General features: G+C 39.6%; 1 protein-coding gene across 2 annotated transcripts in view; it reads left to right on the top strand.

Annotated features, from left to right (window-relative positions):
• The window catches only part of TMPRSS4 (transmembrane serine protease 4), an 87,486-nt gene that overhangs the window by 54,241 nt on the left and 15,549 nt on the right, over positions 1–17,696 (top strand). For both annotated transcript variants that reach the window (XM_056543641.1, XM_056543639.1), the window contains 4 exons: positions 7,029–7,071; positions 8,810–9,208; positions 9,976–10,128; positions 17,479–17,602. In XM_056543641.1, coding sequence (XP_056399616.1) covers positions 7,029–7,071; positions 8,810–9,208; positions 9,976–10,128; positions 17,479–17,602 — 719 coding nt within the window. The remainder of the gene's footprint in view (positions 1–7,028; positions 7,072–8,809; positions 9,209–9,975; positions 10,129–17,478; positions 17,603–17,696) is intronic.

Below are 17,696 nucleotides of genomic sequence, written 5' to 3'. Positions count from 1 at the left end.
ATTATCGGCGATCTTCTGCTATGGTCTGCTGGAAGGCAAATCAGAGCAGAAGACCCTGGGAGAACGGCGGAGGAAGGGGAGGGAACCTCCATCCGCCATCTTGGCTGATCTGATCCCCACGGCAGTGATGCAGGTAATCAGATCAGCCATTTAAAGTGCCACACTGCCACAAATGCAGTGATCTGTATTGATCACAGCATTTGTGGGGATAATGGCAGACATCAGCGCAATCACTGATGTCTGCCATTACCAGGGGGGTCCACAGCTGCTGACAGCCACCGGGACCCACCGTGCATGAAGCGAACGTAGCTCCTGTGCTCGCATCACAGCCGCGCCATAAATGTACCTTGGTGCCTTTATCTTCTATGTCTGATTTTAAAGATATGTATGTTTGCTTTTCAAGAAAGAGATTATTGATTCTACTATCGCAATTGGCCTCTATTTTTGGAGAGCGAAATACATGACTGTAGAGGAGAACAGGGAGAAGGAACTACCAGCCAAATTTCTTTTCGTCATTCTTTTATTTATTTTTTATTTTTTTGTAGCATATGCCGAAATTCCATAGGGATACACCTAATGTCTAGGGATAAACAATGACGTGTCGCACAACAGCAAATTGCATCCAAGTTGCTCAACCAAACTATTTGTGCAACTTGTCTGTGACTCACGGTTGCTTAATTTTATTACAATTCTGATTTGCCTGTTAAAGAAAAAATGGCCATATTGCCGAGAAGTCACTAGCATGTTGCAGTCGTAGGCAAGTTCAAAGGTGACAAAGTGACCAACAACCAAAATTCCACCAAAGATGTTGTGACATTGCGGTGTAATACTGCAATCTTTATGTCGCGTGACTTTCACACAGAGCTTCCATGCGGTAAATCCACAACAAATACAGTGGCAACTAGGTGGTTGTCTGGTCCAAAAACACCATCTTAATATATGGTACATTGAAACTTCTATAAGACCATCCAAAACTGCATTGAAAAGTGTCGGTCTTCTCCAAGAAAATGATCCCTATTCCTAGTGTATGGTGGACTGAAAATCCATCAATCAAACTCTGGTCTAAATAATGTGGTGGATACACTTTACAAGTACAGGCAACAGTTGTTTTATGCACTCTTGTGCTTCTTCTGACCTGAGTGTGAATCAGCAGTCTGTACTAGTGAAGCACGTCTTTTCTAAAGTCCCTCTTCCTCTATGGAGGAATAATGAAAAGAGGCCTGGTGGGTTAGTGTAGCTTATTTACTCCTTATGGCTGTGTTTCCCAACCAGTGTGCCTCCAGCTGTGGCAAAGCTACTACTCCCAGCAAGCCATGCTGGAAGTAGTAGCTTTACTAAAGCATGTGGCACGCTGGATGGGAAACACTACCTTATGGACATTGTTTCTTGAACTTCTACTAAGTTAAAGGGGTATTCCGGGATTGTATTTGCAGAGAGGGCACAGAAACAAAAAAAAGCCAGTTCATAAAAACAAGCCAGCAGCTTGTTAAGGACACTGCCATTAACCACCATCCCAAGCATGAATCTTTGGTAAGAGGGTCCATTACTGGCTGACAAGTACTTAGTAAAGTCACCTTTATGTTTGATAATCCATTTAACTGAGCACTACCTGTGTAGGGGCACAACTAAAGCCTTGTATATTGCTGCATTGGACGATTTATACTGCATTTGTGTGACGTTGTGCCGACATACATCTTAGTTTTATTGTGGACTCTACTTTTCCTTGCACAAGATTTGATAAATATCACCCATTGTCTCTACTTGGCGTATGTTCAGTAGCAGCAGACCGGATCACTCTCAATCACTTTCAACAATTTCATATCTATCGTTTATCATATTTGTCATCAACCACTATTCAGGATTTCCTGGCACTCGATAAGAATGAATTTGATTCAAAGGAATCTGTGTTCCAATTGAAAAATGGAATTAAGCGTATTCCGACAAGCCACAGACAAGTCTTTGCAGCGCGAGCATTGTTTCGGGCATGATTAACCAATAGCTAAATCTTCTTTGTCAGGTGTTGGACCTGGTGAATCACTACTGATAACTGGTTAGCAAGTCACCAGACTAAAGAAGTGGGAAAGTTCCAAACCAGTATTTACCGCACCTGTTTGTTGGGTATTGTAATTATATTGTTGTGTAGGTCACGTGTTCTCCTTACAGATCTCATTCTTTAGTAGTGATGTAAGCATAGGCATCACTACTGCCAAAACAGCTTTTAATGGAGCCCAGAGGTTGAGGGATTTACTGAAACTTAAGAATGCTATACCTTTTTTGTAGGAAAAAACAAGTCAGTGGATCCCTGCTATTTACCAATATTATTTGAAATCTCTGAAAAATGGCGCTCTTATCCATAATTTTGGTTATTGCCATTTATGCTACGGTTTACGTTTCTTTTCCAGAGGTGGTGATCTCATTTTGCTATGGGACCCTATGAATTATAGTTATGCTCCTGGTTGTATTTAGCAACCAATTGAAAATATTGTTAACTTCATAAAACAGGTTTGAGCATCATTATCATAAAGTGTCTCTCAATGGCCAATGCACAAGTACTAGGCAGTGTAAAAATGACATAGATAAAAAAACGCCTGAAAAAACTGTGCTAATACACTCTATTTTGGGGAAACATGCCCAAAAAAACTGTATCATAAAGGACAAAAAGTTCATTTTTGTGTCTTTTTTTAGGGCAAAAAAATACTATGAAACCGTCTGTATGAAGGTGCTGTAGGGACCTGTCCCATCAATAATCGCATATTTTTGGCAAATAATGAGTCATCCTTGCTGTCTAAGGACGAGTTTGCTCATCCTGACATGGCAAGCGGTGTATGACGCGGGGCCCTCGGCTGATTCCTGTAGCTGGGGACCGCCGTTAATAGCCACATGCGGCGATCGCTGCAGCTGGCTATTCATCCATTAGATCACCACTGTCAAAGTTGACAGCGGCATCTAAAGGGACACTTTAAACCATCCCTGGTGGTCCAGTGGGGTGGATCGACGGGTGTCCCGGCTTTGTGATTTATAGAGCCTGGCTGAACCAGGCTTTATCAATCAGGCTCAGAGCACACAGATCAATGTGGTTCTATGGAATCACATTGATCGGTATGGGGAATCTACTGATTCCTCCTAAAAGTCCCCTAAGGGGACTAAAAGTGTAAAAAATAAAATAAAATAAAAAGTTCAACAAAAAGTAAAAGAAAAACACCCATTAACCCTTATAACCATTATAATATGTAAACATAATAAAAATAAACATGTGAGGTATCGCCGCATGCATAACTGTCCGAACTATAAAAATATAATGTTAAATAAACCGCAGGGTCAATGGAGTAAACGTTAAAAATTCCAAAGTTAAAATTGCGTATTTTTGGTCACTTTGTATACCCTAAAAAAATGTATAAAAAGCGATCAAAAAGTCCCATCAAAACAAAAAAATGGTACAGATTAAAAACTGCAGATCACGGCGCAATAAATGAGCCCTCATACCGCCCGTATATGGAAAAATAAAAAAAGTTATAGGGGACAGAAGATGACAATTTTACACATACTAATTTTGGTTCATATATGTTTTTTTTCTCTTAATTTATTATCCCATTTCAATGACAATAGTTATACTAACCTGTAGAAATATGCCTACGGCACTGTGGTAGTATTGAAAAACCGATCCCTGGGCTGAAGTGGTTCTTTGCTTATAGATAGTGGCGGTGCTCAGGCTATAAATGATTTGCAGCAGTGATATTCATATAAAGAAAAGAAAAGCCGTCCACTCACCATAGTCCATCTTCTGGCTTTTATTGCAGCATATAATACTCACAAATACATATAGGGAGAGGAAAGGAGCAACAAGCTCTGTTTCGCACAAGTGCTTTTTCCTTCTTCTTTCTATATGTATTTGTGAGTATTATATGCTGCAATAAAAGCCAGAAGATGGACTATGGTGAGTGGCCGGCTTTTCTTTTCTTCATATGAACAATAGTTATACATTCTCCATAAAATTACACTTCCATTTTCTTCACTTATTAACAATATTACAAAATGTTAAACCCCTCCCCCTATACACTTCTCTAGTCTGATTCAAGTGCCCTGTCCGACCCACATCACCCACATCTATTCTTATTATTAATTTCAATAATCCCTCCTCCCTCTCCCACATCGCTGGTTAAAAAAAATGAAAAGAACACCATATATCTATACGAAGAAAAAACTAATATTAGTTTTCTGGTTTTTGCCATAGATTTTGTTATGATTTTTAGAAGGTGATGAGGAAAAAACAATAGTGCAAAAACTGAAAAACCCTGGATCCTTAAAGGGTTAAGCAATGCTCCTTTATCGAGGCCACACCCAATTTCATGTGCAAGACAGTTGTTTTTTTTTCATATATATTTTATTTTTATTTTGGGTGGGCGCAAATTATGATAGAATTCTGGTGTATTTACAAATGTAAATTTGCTCCGCTGTTCTTGGAAAAGGTCATGCAGAATTGTTTTTTATGAGTAATACCAGTAGTAAAGAAAACAGACATGTCAGGCGAGCTGACCCATTCTCTGTTACCTGTTATGTGTCACTTTGTAGGAATGTGAAACTGATGAAAAAATTGATCTCTTTAACCCCTTAAGGACCTGGCCCATTTTGGCCTTAAGGACCAGACACATTTTATTTTTGCATTTTCGTTTTTTTCCTCCTCGCCTTCTAAAAATCATAACTCTTTTATATTTCCATCCACAGACCCATATGAGGACTTGCTTTTTGCGTCACCAATTGTACTTTGTGATGACATCACTTATTTTACCATAAAATGTACGCAACAACAAAACTAATATTATTTATGTGGGAAAATTGAAAAGAAAACCGCAATTTAGCAAATTTTGGAAGGTTTTGTTTTCACGCTGTACACTTTCCGGTAAAAAATGACATGTTTTCTTTATTCTGTGGGTCAATACGATTAAAATGATACCCATGTTATATGCTTTTCTATAATTGTACCGCTTAAAAAAAAAAAAATCTCAAACCATTTTAACAAAATTAGTATGTTTGAAATTGCCTTATTTTGACTACCTATAACTTTCTAATTTTTCCGTATATGGGGCGATATGAGGGCTCATTTTTTGCGCCATGATCTGTAGTTTTTATCAATATCACATTTGCTTAGGTTTTGCTTTTTATTAATTTTTTACAATTTTTTTTGGAATATAATGTGACAAAAAAGCAGCAATTTTGGACTTTTTTTTTTTTTTTTTTTTTTAACGTTTACGCCGTTCACCGTATGGGATGATTAACAATATATTTTAATAGTTTTCAGACTTTTACACACGTAGCAATCCAAATATGTGTATTAATTATTTTTTTACGCTTCTTTGGGGGTAAAATGGGAAAAACGGACGTTTTACTTTTTTATTGGGGGTGGGGATTTTACAAATTTTTTTACTTTTTATTTTACACTTTTTATGTCCCCATAGGGGACTATTCATTGCAATCAGTCGATTGCTAATACTGTGCAGTGCTATGTATAGTGCATAGCACTGATCAGTATTATCGGTGATCTTCTGCTCTGGTCTGTTCGATCTCAGACCAGAGAAGAAGACCCCACGAGACGGCCGGAGCCAGGTGAGGGGACCTCCGTCCGCCATGCTGGATGATCGGATCCCCGCGGCAGCGCCGCGTGCGATCCGATCATCCATTCAATGTACCGCACTGCCACAGATGCCGTGATCTGTATTGATCACGGCATCTGAGGGGTTAATGGTGGACATCCACGCGATCACGGATGTCCGCCATTACCGGTGGGTCCCTGGTTGCTGATAGCAGCCGGGACCTGCCGGGTATGACGGACCTGCCGGGATCTGATGATCATGTCGGCGCGTAAATGTACGTCATGGTGCGTTAAGTACCATGTCACCATGACATACATTTACGTCAATTGTCGTTAAGGGGTTAAAGGGGTTAGCTAGAATAAAAAAAATGCAGATTTTTACCAAAAATAGCGCCACACCTGTCTTTTAGGTTGAGAGCGGCATTGCAGCTCAGTTCCATTGAAGTGCATTGATTGCACTGTTGTTTGAAGAAATTAGCTTTGTTTTTTTTCCTGGATAACTCCTTTAAAGTGGTATTCTACTGCCCAGCATTTGGAAATAAATGTTCTGAATGCTGTTTTTGCGCTGCGGGGGTTGGCCACGCTCCTTGTGACATCATGACCATGCCCCCTCAATACAGGTATATGGGAGGGGGCGTGACGGCCGTCACGCCCCCTCCCATAGATTTGCATTGACGTGGCATGGCTGTGATGTGACTAAAAGCGTGGCTGACCCCTGCAGAGCGAAAAAAAATCATATCAAAACTGGTAGGATCTACTGACTAATATGTAGTCAATGGATCCACTCAATCATTTTACATCTTACAAACATATTATTAGTAATGACTTATATTCTATAACAATTCTTAGCAAATTAGATTTTGGCTTTATTTTTAGTTGCTATTGTCCACTGAAGTTAGTGGATAGAAACAGCTCAAAATATAAAAAGATGCCCCAAAGAGGGTATGTTTAGTAAAAATAAAAAAATAAAATAAAACAGCATAACTTAAAAGACTGTTTGAATCAGAAATTCTAAAGTCCAGTTCACAACATGATTACAGCGCCAATATAGATACAGAATGGCAGTCACAAATCTAATATTCTTAACTCTTAAATAGACTGACAGTCCAAGTGTACAGTGAATTGACCTGTATGCTCCCAGAATGCACAGCTTGAGTGACGATTTTGATTCCCCAAGGTATTCATAGCTGGGAAAACATGACGATCGATGGGACCTAAAGCTAAAATAACAGCATAAAAATAGGTGTGACTTTACCAAAGCACGAACACAGCACTTACTGTATATTCACTTACTGTGGGTTGTTTTTTCTGAGTTTTCTTATAGTACGAATGTAATTTTATTAAGTATTTGTATTGTTTAAGGGTTTGTTGAATAAATGCCATATTAAGGTGTAGGGGTATAGTATCACCTTTCTCAATCGAATTCTTTTTGTTTTTACAGAGCAGTGGAGAAGTAAATATTTTGTCTCCTCTTAACAGAACAGGTAAGATCCACCTTTTGTTAGTATCCATAGTAAAAGCCACAGAGCTCTTTTAGGGTGTGTGCTTGTGTGATAGTTCTAATTATGGTATAGTTAAGCACAATAGGACTATTCAGGTTGAAAACACGCACAACTAGAACTCAGTGATGTATAACATTACTTACGAAAGAGCATGAAGAACGTGCTGTTTGCTTAGCACAAATACAGTCATGCAAGCGCTATTTTAGAAAGCCACATTTGAGCAAACATCATTTTAGTCCTCAATTTCTTGGTTTGTATCATGGTATTTTATGTGTAATATCATAGTTTTGATGTCTTTCATAGAAATGTTTCTCAGCAGTTGTAACAACTTGGGCTGTGGGGTTGATAAGCAAAACTCTGAACAAATGCTTTCCTATACATAGCTACACACTACTCTTCTATGGACAGCACAGATATCCAGACATTATAATTGAGCACCTTGTAGTAGCTGCAAAAAGGTACTTAAATTAGCCATTCGCATTAGATATCAGCCAAAGCGACAGATTTTGATTGGATTGGCCAACCATCTAATGTGTATGGGGGCCTCATGCCCTTTCCCTGATGCAGGTAGTGGAAAGAACAGTCGAGCCTTATATTATCTGTTGGGGAGTTAAGCCACTGTCATAGGTGTCTGAAAGTAGCTTTTTTCCCTCTCCATTCAGAAAACATGAACTCTTGGCTTGACATGTGTATGGGTGTAGGGATTGGTAGTATGGCTGTCATACAAACATTTGTTTGGTCAACAGTTATCTCCTGACCCCCTACTCAATTGACATGATTGCTCTGCATAACTCCCCACTCTCGCTTTCCAGCCCCTCCTTGATTACCATACAGGGCTTTGTATCAGTCAAGGATGGGATAGGAGGTGAGGGTAAGCAAAGAGGTGTGCAAGGTTGTGGCACTGGAGCAGCTAAGCTTTGGATCCTTGACACTTGACTGAGAAATGAAAAGGAGATATGTTAAGTATAGCACTCTGGTCCAGTACCGTAGATTCACATTCTGGACTCTTTCATTCTGGATTCTTTCAGCGGAATTCATTGCAGACTGCTTTGCCATCAATGATGGAATCTCTCCAAAGAGGTAGATGGGCCCCAACAACTATCCAACAGTGTGCGCAGCTCTTAGCAGCAAATAGAGCTAACAGATTCCCTTTAAAGCAGTATTGTAGTTTATTTAAATGTAATCTCATTGTGCCCGGGCTGCATATAGTAAAAAAAAACACCACCTTCCATCACTCCACTGTCCTCCGGTCCCAGTCTTCTTCCATCTTCCATGTGGGATCAGCGTTCAGCCGTCCATAGTGATGTCCTACCTTGGCCGGTGATAAGCTGAGCACAGTGTCATGTAAAGAGCCTAGGCCCTGCCTTCTTCCTGCAGCATGGGTCTGTTTCATGAAACTGTGCTCAGCCTATCACCGGCCAAGGTGGACATCGCTGCGGCCAAGGATACACTGATCGCAGTGTGACTTTCCGTGCACACGGAGGCAGGAGGAACACTGGGACCGGAGGACAGAAGAGCTATATTAGCGAAACGGGGGAAGTGACGGAAGGTGAGTTAAAGTTTTTTGTTTTTTTTTTACTATATGCAGCCCCGGCACAATGGGATAAAATAAAAAAAAAAAACACTACAGTACTCCTTTAATGCTTTATGAATTATAAAGCCACAACATTTTGCCTAAAAGACATTTTTAGATTGTACAATGACAACTTTGGTTTTACAGGTGCAAATGAAGGAGCAAGTAATACAGCACAGCCATCTGTATCATCACAGCCGGTTACCTCCACCGCTAGGACTGCTAACACTCAACCTTCCGGACTTAGTAGTGCTCCACCAGGACCAACTCGTGTCCCGGCTGTTGCTAATCGTGTTCCCCCAGGACCCACTCGTGTTCCAGCACCTGCTAACAGACCACCAGGACCAGCCCGACCTCCTGCCTCTAGGCCTGTAGGACCCACTAGAACGCCAGGCCCTGTTCGAGGAACCCCAAGACCTAATACAAGACCCGGAACTACTCCTTTAGCTTACAAGATCAGAAGAGTTTCAGCACTTAGAAGATATTGTGTCCCAGTCACAACTGTGATTCTCATATTAGCTTCGTTGGCGGTCATAGGTATACTGAGTAAGTAGAAGGTATTTTTCATGGTGTATATTAAGTGTTAAGCGTGAATACTCGAAATGCAAATTTTTACCGTGAATATCAGCACTTCACGATTTAGTGAATATTTAGAATATAATGATATATTCCTAATGATGAATATTTGCGAATATTGGCACTTCCAGTCAGAGGACACTGATCCCTCCCTTCTTTTAGGTGAAAGATATAATCACACATGTGCATTATGCGAATTTCATTACGAACTTTCGCATGGAAAAAAAAAAAGAGAACAAACCATGCTGAATATGCGAATTTCGTGAACATAGGACGAATATTCGTCCATATATTTGCAAAATATCACAAATTCGAATATGGCCCCTGCCGCTCATCATTATATATGAAGCATAGATAATACAAAGATTAAATATCTATTGTGGTGAGATCTGTTGCATAGATGTTCTCAGGCCTGAGGAAAGGCAGCATGTGTCTGTCCACCTGTTAGATGAGTTATTCTGTTATCACCTATGAATAACCCGTAGACAGCTGCAAACCTTCATTCACACTATTGTATACACTAGTAACATAATAGGACTTGGCCTGCCTACAGCCACCAGTAGGTTGGAGCTCACTAATTTAAACCTCTCCAAATTATAATTCCCTCTCTGATATATTCTGAGATTACTATTACTTTTGGATTAAAACCATGTGTTATAAACTTATTACATTTTTCTTATCTTTATAATTTCTTTTTAGAAATGTATAAACACTTATTGTTTTCCATGTTCTTACAGTTAAGGTGGTCCTGGATAACTATTACTTTTTCTGTACCAAATCATTCAAATTTATTCCCCTGGACAAATGGTGTGATGGAACACAGGACTGTAATGGCAATGAAGATGAATTGCGTTGTGTACAGCATGTAGACTACAGCAACCGCTCAATTGGTTAGTGCTACCCAATGATTTTAATGGGAACTGTTTAATGCTTCATTTGGTGCTATGGTGTTGGTGGCCAGGCTGACAAGTTAAAAGAAAAAAAAAAAAAAAGAAAAAAAAAAACTCCTGCTGCTACCCCGGAGCCCCCTAGAATAAGTGATCCCGACCTCTGCTGTGTTCCTCCTCCTCATGTCGGGGGTCTAAGTGTCATATTGCATCTCAGCTAATCACTGGCCACAGGGGTGTCCAGCCTCAGCCAATGATTGGCTGAGTGGCAAAGTGGCTTAATGGGCCCCAGCACCAGGAAGAAGACCAGGGCCGGGACTTAATACATGACACTGCCACTCAGCCTATCACTGGCCGAGGCATGACACCCCGGCAGCCAGCAATTAAATGAGCTGCAGTCTGTGTCGACCCCTGGTGCCAGAAAGAGAACAAAGTCTTTCTGGGAATGTTCTGAGAATATTCTTTCCTGAAAGATTGTTCAAAAGCAAAAAATACTTACTTTCTTGAACAAACTATATTTTTTTTCTAAAAAAAAAAAAAAAAAAACTAGGCCAACATCAGTGGAAAACTATTGTTCGCTGTTAAAGAAACTATACAATGCCTTTCAAAAGCATTCACCCCTCCCTCTTGCAGCCTTGGTGTTTTTTCCTGTTTTGTTGAATTATAACCTGAAATAAAAACAGATTTTTTGAGGGTTTGTACTGTTTCACTCACACAACATGCCTTCTATATTTAGAATGCAAGATATTTTTTTTTTATTGTGAAACAAATTTTTTTTATTATTCTTATATAATCTTTATTAAGAGTAACTGAGAATACATGAAGATATAACAATGTACCACATCTAGACAAGCCAGTTTAGTAATCAAATGTGATGATAGGAGAAAGAATGGTATAACCAAGAGCAAAAGTAACAGACATTGTTTTCCTCTGCTTAGTAGATTTGACACAGTAAAACATTTCTGAGCACTAAGGTTTTTTCAGATCTGTATGTCATTTTCCAAAGTGGGAGGTTATATGTATCACTTGTTTAGAGTTCCATATGTTACAGTATAAGCTAATACCTTTTTTGGTAAAATATACTAAATCAATTTAGAATTAATGGTAAAAAAAGATTTTTTGAAATGGTCATAAAATTCATTACCGGACTTAAGACCTTTTAAGATTTCCAATTACGAAAACTTACATTTAGGTCATGTTCACACAGTGGAGTTTTTGCAGTATGTCCACATGAAAAATTTCAGACAGCTAGAAATGTGCTGTTTGCATAGATGGCAATGCATTTCCAAGAGGATTCCACAGAAAGAATTGACATGTCAGTTCTATCTGTGGAAGACGAAATAAGGATTTGGAGACTACTGTGAGAAGATACAAAATCTTCACAAGTAATATTTTATAAGCCACAATCCTTCCAAACCAGGACAAAAGAAATTTGGAGTATTTTAGAATGTCTTCAGCAAAAGGTCCTAAAAGGGGGTAAGGGTCGCATCCCTCCCTAGTTCCATTGAACAAGGTAAATGAACGAGACACCGTTCTATTAGCAAAAACCATTACGGACGGATTTGAATAAAGAGAGGAAACTGCTTGGATTATAGATCCTGCAAAGCCGTATTTTACCTGGTCATATCCCTGCTCCACATATATCACTAGAAAAGCAGCAGAAATTTTTGAAGTACTCACAATGTCGAATTGGTGATATAATTTTATTGGGTACTCTTGGTCTTTAGAAATGAGAAACCGTATGACTCGTTTAATGTCTATGCAAAAAGTTTGCATATAATTTATCATCTCCGTTTAGGAAAAGTGGTCAACAATGTGCTGGATTGTCTGGGCTTTCCCCCGCATTGGGAATGGTCACAATCACATTTGTGAACATTTTGAGGAAATTTGCTAATGGTTACAGCATAATAAAGTTTGGGAAGCAGTAAATGAGGAAATCATTGGCAAAGCCGGTCCTGGGGCTTTATGTAGTGTAGATGTGTTAATCGCTTTAAGGATCTCTGAAGCCAAATGGGAGTGTTTAGAAGGTTTAATTGGTCTTTGTTAAGTCTGGATAAATGGAGTTTATGTAAGAACTCATCGAATTGGGATCTTGGGATAGATAATATAATGAGTAATAATATAATGAGTAATAATATTCTTTAAAGGCCTTTCCAATGCCTCTAGGTGACAGAATTTTTATTTTGTGATTGAGTGAATTAATTTAATCCTATTTTTTAGTTTTTTTTCTTTTTTTACTTTATGTTTTGGTCCAAAAGAAAGGTAGATTTAGGCCATGTTCACATAGGAGAAATTCTGCAGAGTCCCGTTGTTTTCTGCTGCGCTGTGCACAGGGCAGAATTTCCGCACCGGAAACATCTGGCGCAGAATTTCAAATTCCGGTATCCGCAGAAAGAATTAACATGTCAGCGTCTGCCACAGACTAAATGTTCATTCTGCAAATATTACGCTGTGTGTACATGGCCTTACTATCACATGCATCAAACTGCATTTTAGTACCTCTGAGCGTTCTTTCACGATTGTATGATGATACATTTCTCCGGTGTAACTTTGTTTTAGGTAATTCAGAAAAAATTGCAAAGGGATACGCTTTATTATATTGAGTTTCTAAAGATTGGATAGTTTTCATAGTTCTTATAATGCTTGCAAGAGGCTAAGTAATATTCCTTCTTGTTCTTCACTCACTCAGAATCTACGTTTGGTGACCCAGGGGACTTAGATTGGGTAGTAGGTAGAGGTTTAAAGGTAAATTACTTCTATTAAAAATCTTTACCCTTCCAGTACTTTTTAGCAGCTGTTTGCTACAGAGGAAGAGGATTCTTTTCTTTTTGATTTTTTTTTTGTCTTGTCCACAGTGCTCTCTGCTGACACCTCTGTCCATGTCAAGAACTGTCCAGAGCAGCATAGGTTTGCTATGGGGATTTTCTCCTGCTCTGGACAGTTCCTGATACGGGCATCAGGTGTCAGCAGAGAGCACTGTGGACAAGACCAAAAAGAAATTAAAAAAGAAAAGAATTTCCTCTGTAGTATACAGCAGCTGATAAGCACTGGAAGGGTAAAGATTTTTTAATAGAAGTAACTTACAAATCTGTAAAAAACTGGGGATGTGCAGCTCACAATTAACTAGCCGAGGTAAGAGGGCTGTACACCTACACCTGGTGTTGTGATAAGGGAAACAAAACTAAAAAAGTAGCCAACCCCTCTAGGCTAGCATCAGTTGCCTGACACAGTGATGTAATGGTAAAAATGATGACTGGATCGTGCTTCAATTATAATATGAAAGTGCAAATTTATTACACAATATAAAATACATATTAAATATAAACAATAACTCCTCGAAACACAAGGGCCCTTGTGCCGAGGAAAATTACAATATAAAACTTATAAAACTTATACACACACCAATAGCTAGCATTGAGAATTTTTTAGAGAATTTTTTAACAATGCAATAGTACTTTAAATCCGGCCTCCGATATTTCAAATGGGTTAAATGTCCCTTAAAAGGTATGGATTTCAATTATACGTAAGGTAAAGTCCCATATAGGATATAGATTCCAAATTTTAAACGTAGAATAGGTAAATTATAGTTACCAGTCTGCAATACATCCCGATAGAAAGTCACCTTGAGTTGAAAATGTAGAGTCCGCACGGTTAGGTGATACCAGACGCTGGCATGCGTCCTCGCGGCGGTCTGCCTGCCACAGACCAGCTGTAATAATAACCGCTTGCTGATGTTTCGCTGCAGATGGTAACCACACGATGAAGCAGGTGCGGACTTCTAAGTAATTCGATGGTGGGTGACGTCACAGGCGCTTGGGCAATGCTGCCTGGAAGATGATTCCGGGAATGGTGTACTGCTTAGCATAACTGGATCGGAGTTCACCTTTGAATAGTCAGGTAGCGGTGATGTATAATATTCTTATACCTAGACGCGTTTCTGGGCTCACATGTGCTTTATACACAGTCCTTTCCTCATTAGGCTTACATGCAAGCCTACTGAGGAAAGGACCATGTATAAAGCACGTGAGCCCAGAAACACGTCTAGGTATAAGAATATTATACATCACCGCTACCTGACTATTCAAAGGCGAACTCCGATCCAGTTCTGCTAAGCAGTACACCATTCCCGGAATCATCTTCCAGGCAGCATTGCCCAAGCGCCTGTGACGTCACCCACCATCGAATTACTTAGAAGTCCGCACCTGCTTCATCGTGTGGTTACCATCTGCAGCGAAACATCAGCAAGCGGTTATTATTACAGCTGGTCTGTGGCAGGCAGACCGCCGCGAGGACGCATGCCAGCGTCTGGTACCACCTAACCGTGCGGACTCCACAATTTCAACTCAAGGTGACTTTCTATCGGGATGTATTGCAGACTGGTAACTATAATTTACCTATTCTACGTTTAAAATTTGGAATCTATATCCTATATGGGACTTTACCTTATGTATAATTGGAATCCATACCTTTTAAGGGACATTTAACCCATTTGAAATATCGGAGGCCGGATTTAAAGTACTATTGCATTGTTAAAAAATTCTCTAAAAAATTCTCAATGCTAGCTATTGGTGTGTGTATAAGTTTTATAAGTTTTATATTGTAATTTTCCTTGGCACAAGGGCCCTTGTGTTTCGAGGAGTTATTGTTTATATTTTATATGTATTTTATATTGTGTAATAAATTTGCACTTTCATATTATAATTGAAGCACGATCCAGTCATCATTTTTACCATTACATCACTGTATCAGGCAACTGATGCTAGCCTAGAGGGGTTGGCTACTTTTTTAGTTTTGTTTAACTTACAAATCTGTTTAACTTTCTGGCACCAGTTGATTTAAAAAAAAAATGTTTTCTACCGGAGTACCCCTTTAAAGTTCCATTGTGGAGAAGTTCCATTGCTCAAAATCTGTGCAGAGAAAAGGTTTACCTGTTGCCCATAGCAACCAATCAGATTGCATCTTGTATTCTTTAAAAAGGCCATTGAAGAATAAAAGGAGCAATCTGATAAGTTTGCAATGGGCAACTGGTCAACTTTTCCTCAGCACAGGTTTTAAAGGGGTATTCCACGGCCTTCGGAACATTTTGTCCTGAACGCTGAGTTCGGGCGCCAGGGCTCTTGATGTCATGACCATGCCCCCTCGTAATGTCACCACGCCCCCTCAATGCAAGTCTATGGCAGCTGCCATGCCCCTCCCATAAACTTGCATTGAGGGGGCGTGGTGTGACATCATGAGGGGCGTGGCCGTGACATCACGAGCCCCAGCGTCCACATGCAGCATTCGGAACAAAATGTTCCAAACGATGAGGCAGTGGAGTACCCCTTTAAGTCTTCCCCATGTTTTCAGAAGTTCAACGCTGTCTGTGATGTCTCTTTTATGTGGCTGGTACCAATGGTGATTTCATCAAGATCTTGGTGGGGAGACCAGCTTATTTGACATTTGGATTTTTGCTAAGCTATCCGGTGTATGAGAAGTTGGACACACTATTTCACGGTCATTGCTTGCTTCTTCAGTGGTCAGTGGAGCTTGTAATTTTAGTTTTTGTTTCAAAGGACTAACAGAAGGTAAAGTAGCCTCTCAAGAATGTTTTTCTAGGGAGTAAGAAAAGGAATTATTCGGCTGTAGAGTTTTAGTGGTTGCATGTTGCATTATTTCTCCAGAGAGGCCACAATATCAGTAGCTCTTGGTAAGAGCGTTGCGTTCCATAGACATTTTGGTAGGTTTGTAAGGTGTTTTTTTTTTTTCAATTGTGTTTTTTGTTGCCTGAATTTTTGGCTGGGGAAAACATATTTCCAGTATCTTGATTATGTTGATCAGAAATTAAAAAATGCTGAATTAACTTTGTAGCCGCATTTTAGAGCTGCTCTTTTCCTCTCCATAGTCTGCATGATGGATTCAAACTGTGAGTTGCTAGAAAAGTTGCAGATAGGAAATGTAGCTTAATGTAGATATGTCAAAGATCCTGGCTCAAACAGAAATATTGGATAGTTATGGTATAAATTTACACAGTCTTTTTAAGAGGTAGAGGCAACCTTATTTGTACTTTAGACATAAATTTATATGATTTTTTGTATCATATTGATGGCTAGGGTTCGATATAAGTCATTCATACAACAGCGAGTAGATCAATAAGTAATGTCAACAAGCCTATTATAGATAGTAATCCGGTATAGCCAGAAAAACTAAGGTTGTAATACCAGGAACCTTCAATAGATGGGGCTGTAAGATCAGTAATGATAAGTTTTTGCATAAGGAGTGGTTTTTGCACAATGCGGAGGTAGCGGTCCTGCTGCTGGGTTGTTGCCCTCCCACGGCCTCCTCCACGTCTCCTGATGTACTGACCTGATAGCACCTCCATGCTCTGAACACTATGCTGACAGACACAGCAAACCTTCTTGCCACAGCTCGCATTGATGTGCCATCCTGGATGAGCTGCACTACCTGAGCCACTTGTGTGGGTTGTAGACTCCGTCTCATGCTACCACTAGAGTGAAAGCCCCGCCAGCATTCAAAAGTGACCAAAACATCAGCCAGGAAGCATAGGAACTGAGAAGTGGTCTGTGGTCACCACCTGCAGAACCACTCCTTTATTAGGGGTGTCTTGCTAATTGCCTATAATTTCCACCTGTTGTCTGTTCCATTTGCACAACAGCATGTGAAATTGATTGTCAATCAGTGTTGCTTCCTGAGTGGACAGTGTGATTTCACAGAAGTGTCATTGACTTGGAGTTACATTGTGTGGTTTAATTGTTCCCTTTATTTTTTTTGAGCTGTGTATAATCCCCAATCAGGATATGGCAACCAATGACCCTGTGCTTCTTTAGGGATGTCCTAGTAAAAGGGTGAATACATATGCACTTACCGTTTCAGTTTTTAGTTATTTTTTTTTATTGTTTGTTTGTTTTTTTCTCATTCCGCTATAACAATCCTGACTTTTTTTCTCAGGTCATTTACAAATCTATATTAAAGTCCATTTTAATTTAACGTTGTTAAACGTTTGCAACCAATCCAGGAAAAAACCAAGGGTTGAATACTTTTGTGATTCACAATGGGGGGATTTATCAAGACCTGTGCAAAGGAAAAGTTGACCAGTTGCCCATAGCAACCAATCAGATCTCTTCTTTCATATTTCAGAGGCCCTTTTCAAAATGAAAGAAGTGATCTGATTGGTTGCTATGGGCAACTGGGCAACTTTTCCTCTACACAGGTTATGATCAATCTTCCCCCAATGTCCTCATGACTTAAAGGGACAGTGACCCACCATACATTTTTAGTCTCTTCTCATATTGTGCCTTGTAGGAAGTTAAAGCTATATGACAATATAATGAAGCTCTCCTTGTCTTTGTGTCCCAGTCAGGCTTACAGAATCCCGCTCCCTTGTACAGCTATCCTCCTCTGGAACCTGGTACTACGTTTGTTTCGATGGTTTTGATGCTACAAGAGCTAAAGCTGTTTGCGCCCAACTGGGATATTCTAGGTATATGATGCTGTTTATGTCAGTAAATTGTATGTATGTCATAAATGTATTCTCTGTTGTTAAGTTGCTAATATATTTGATATTATTACCTAGG

The sequence above is a fragment of the Hyla sarda genome, chromosome 10 (assembly GCF_029499605.1).
Source record: "Hyla sarda isolate aHylSar1 chromosome 10, aHylSar1.hap1, whole genome shotgun sequence".
NCBI lineage: Eukaryota > Metazoa > Chordata > Amphibia > Anura > Hylidae > Hyla > Hyla sarda.
This window is presented reverse-complemented; position numbering and strand designations above follow the sequence as displayed.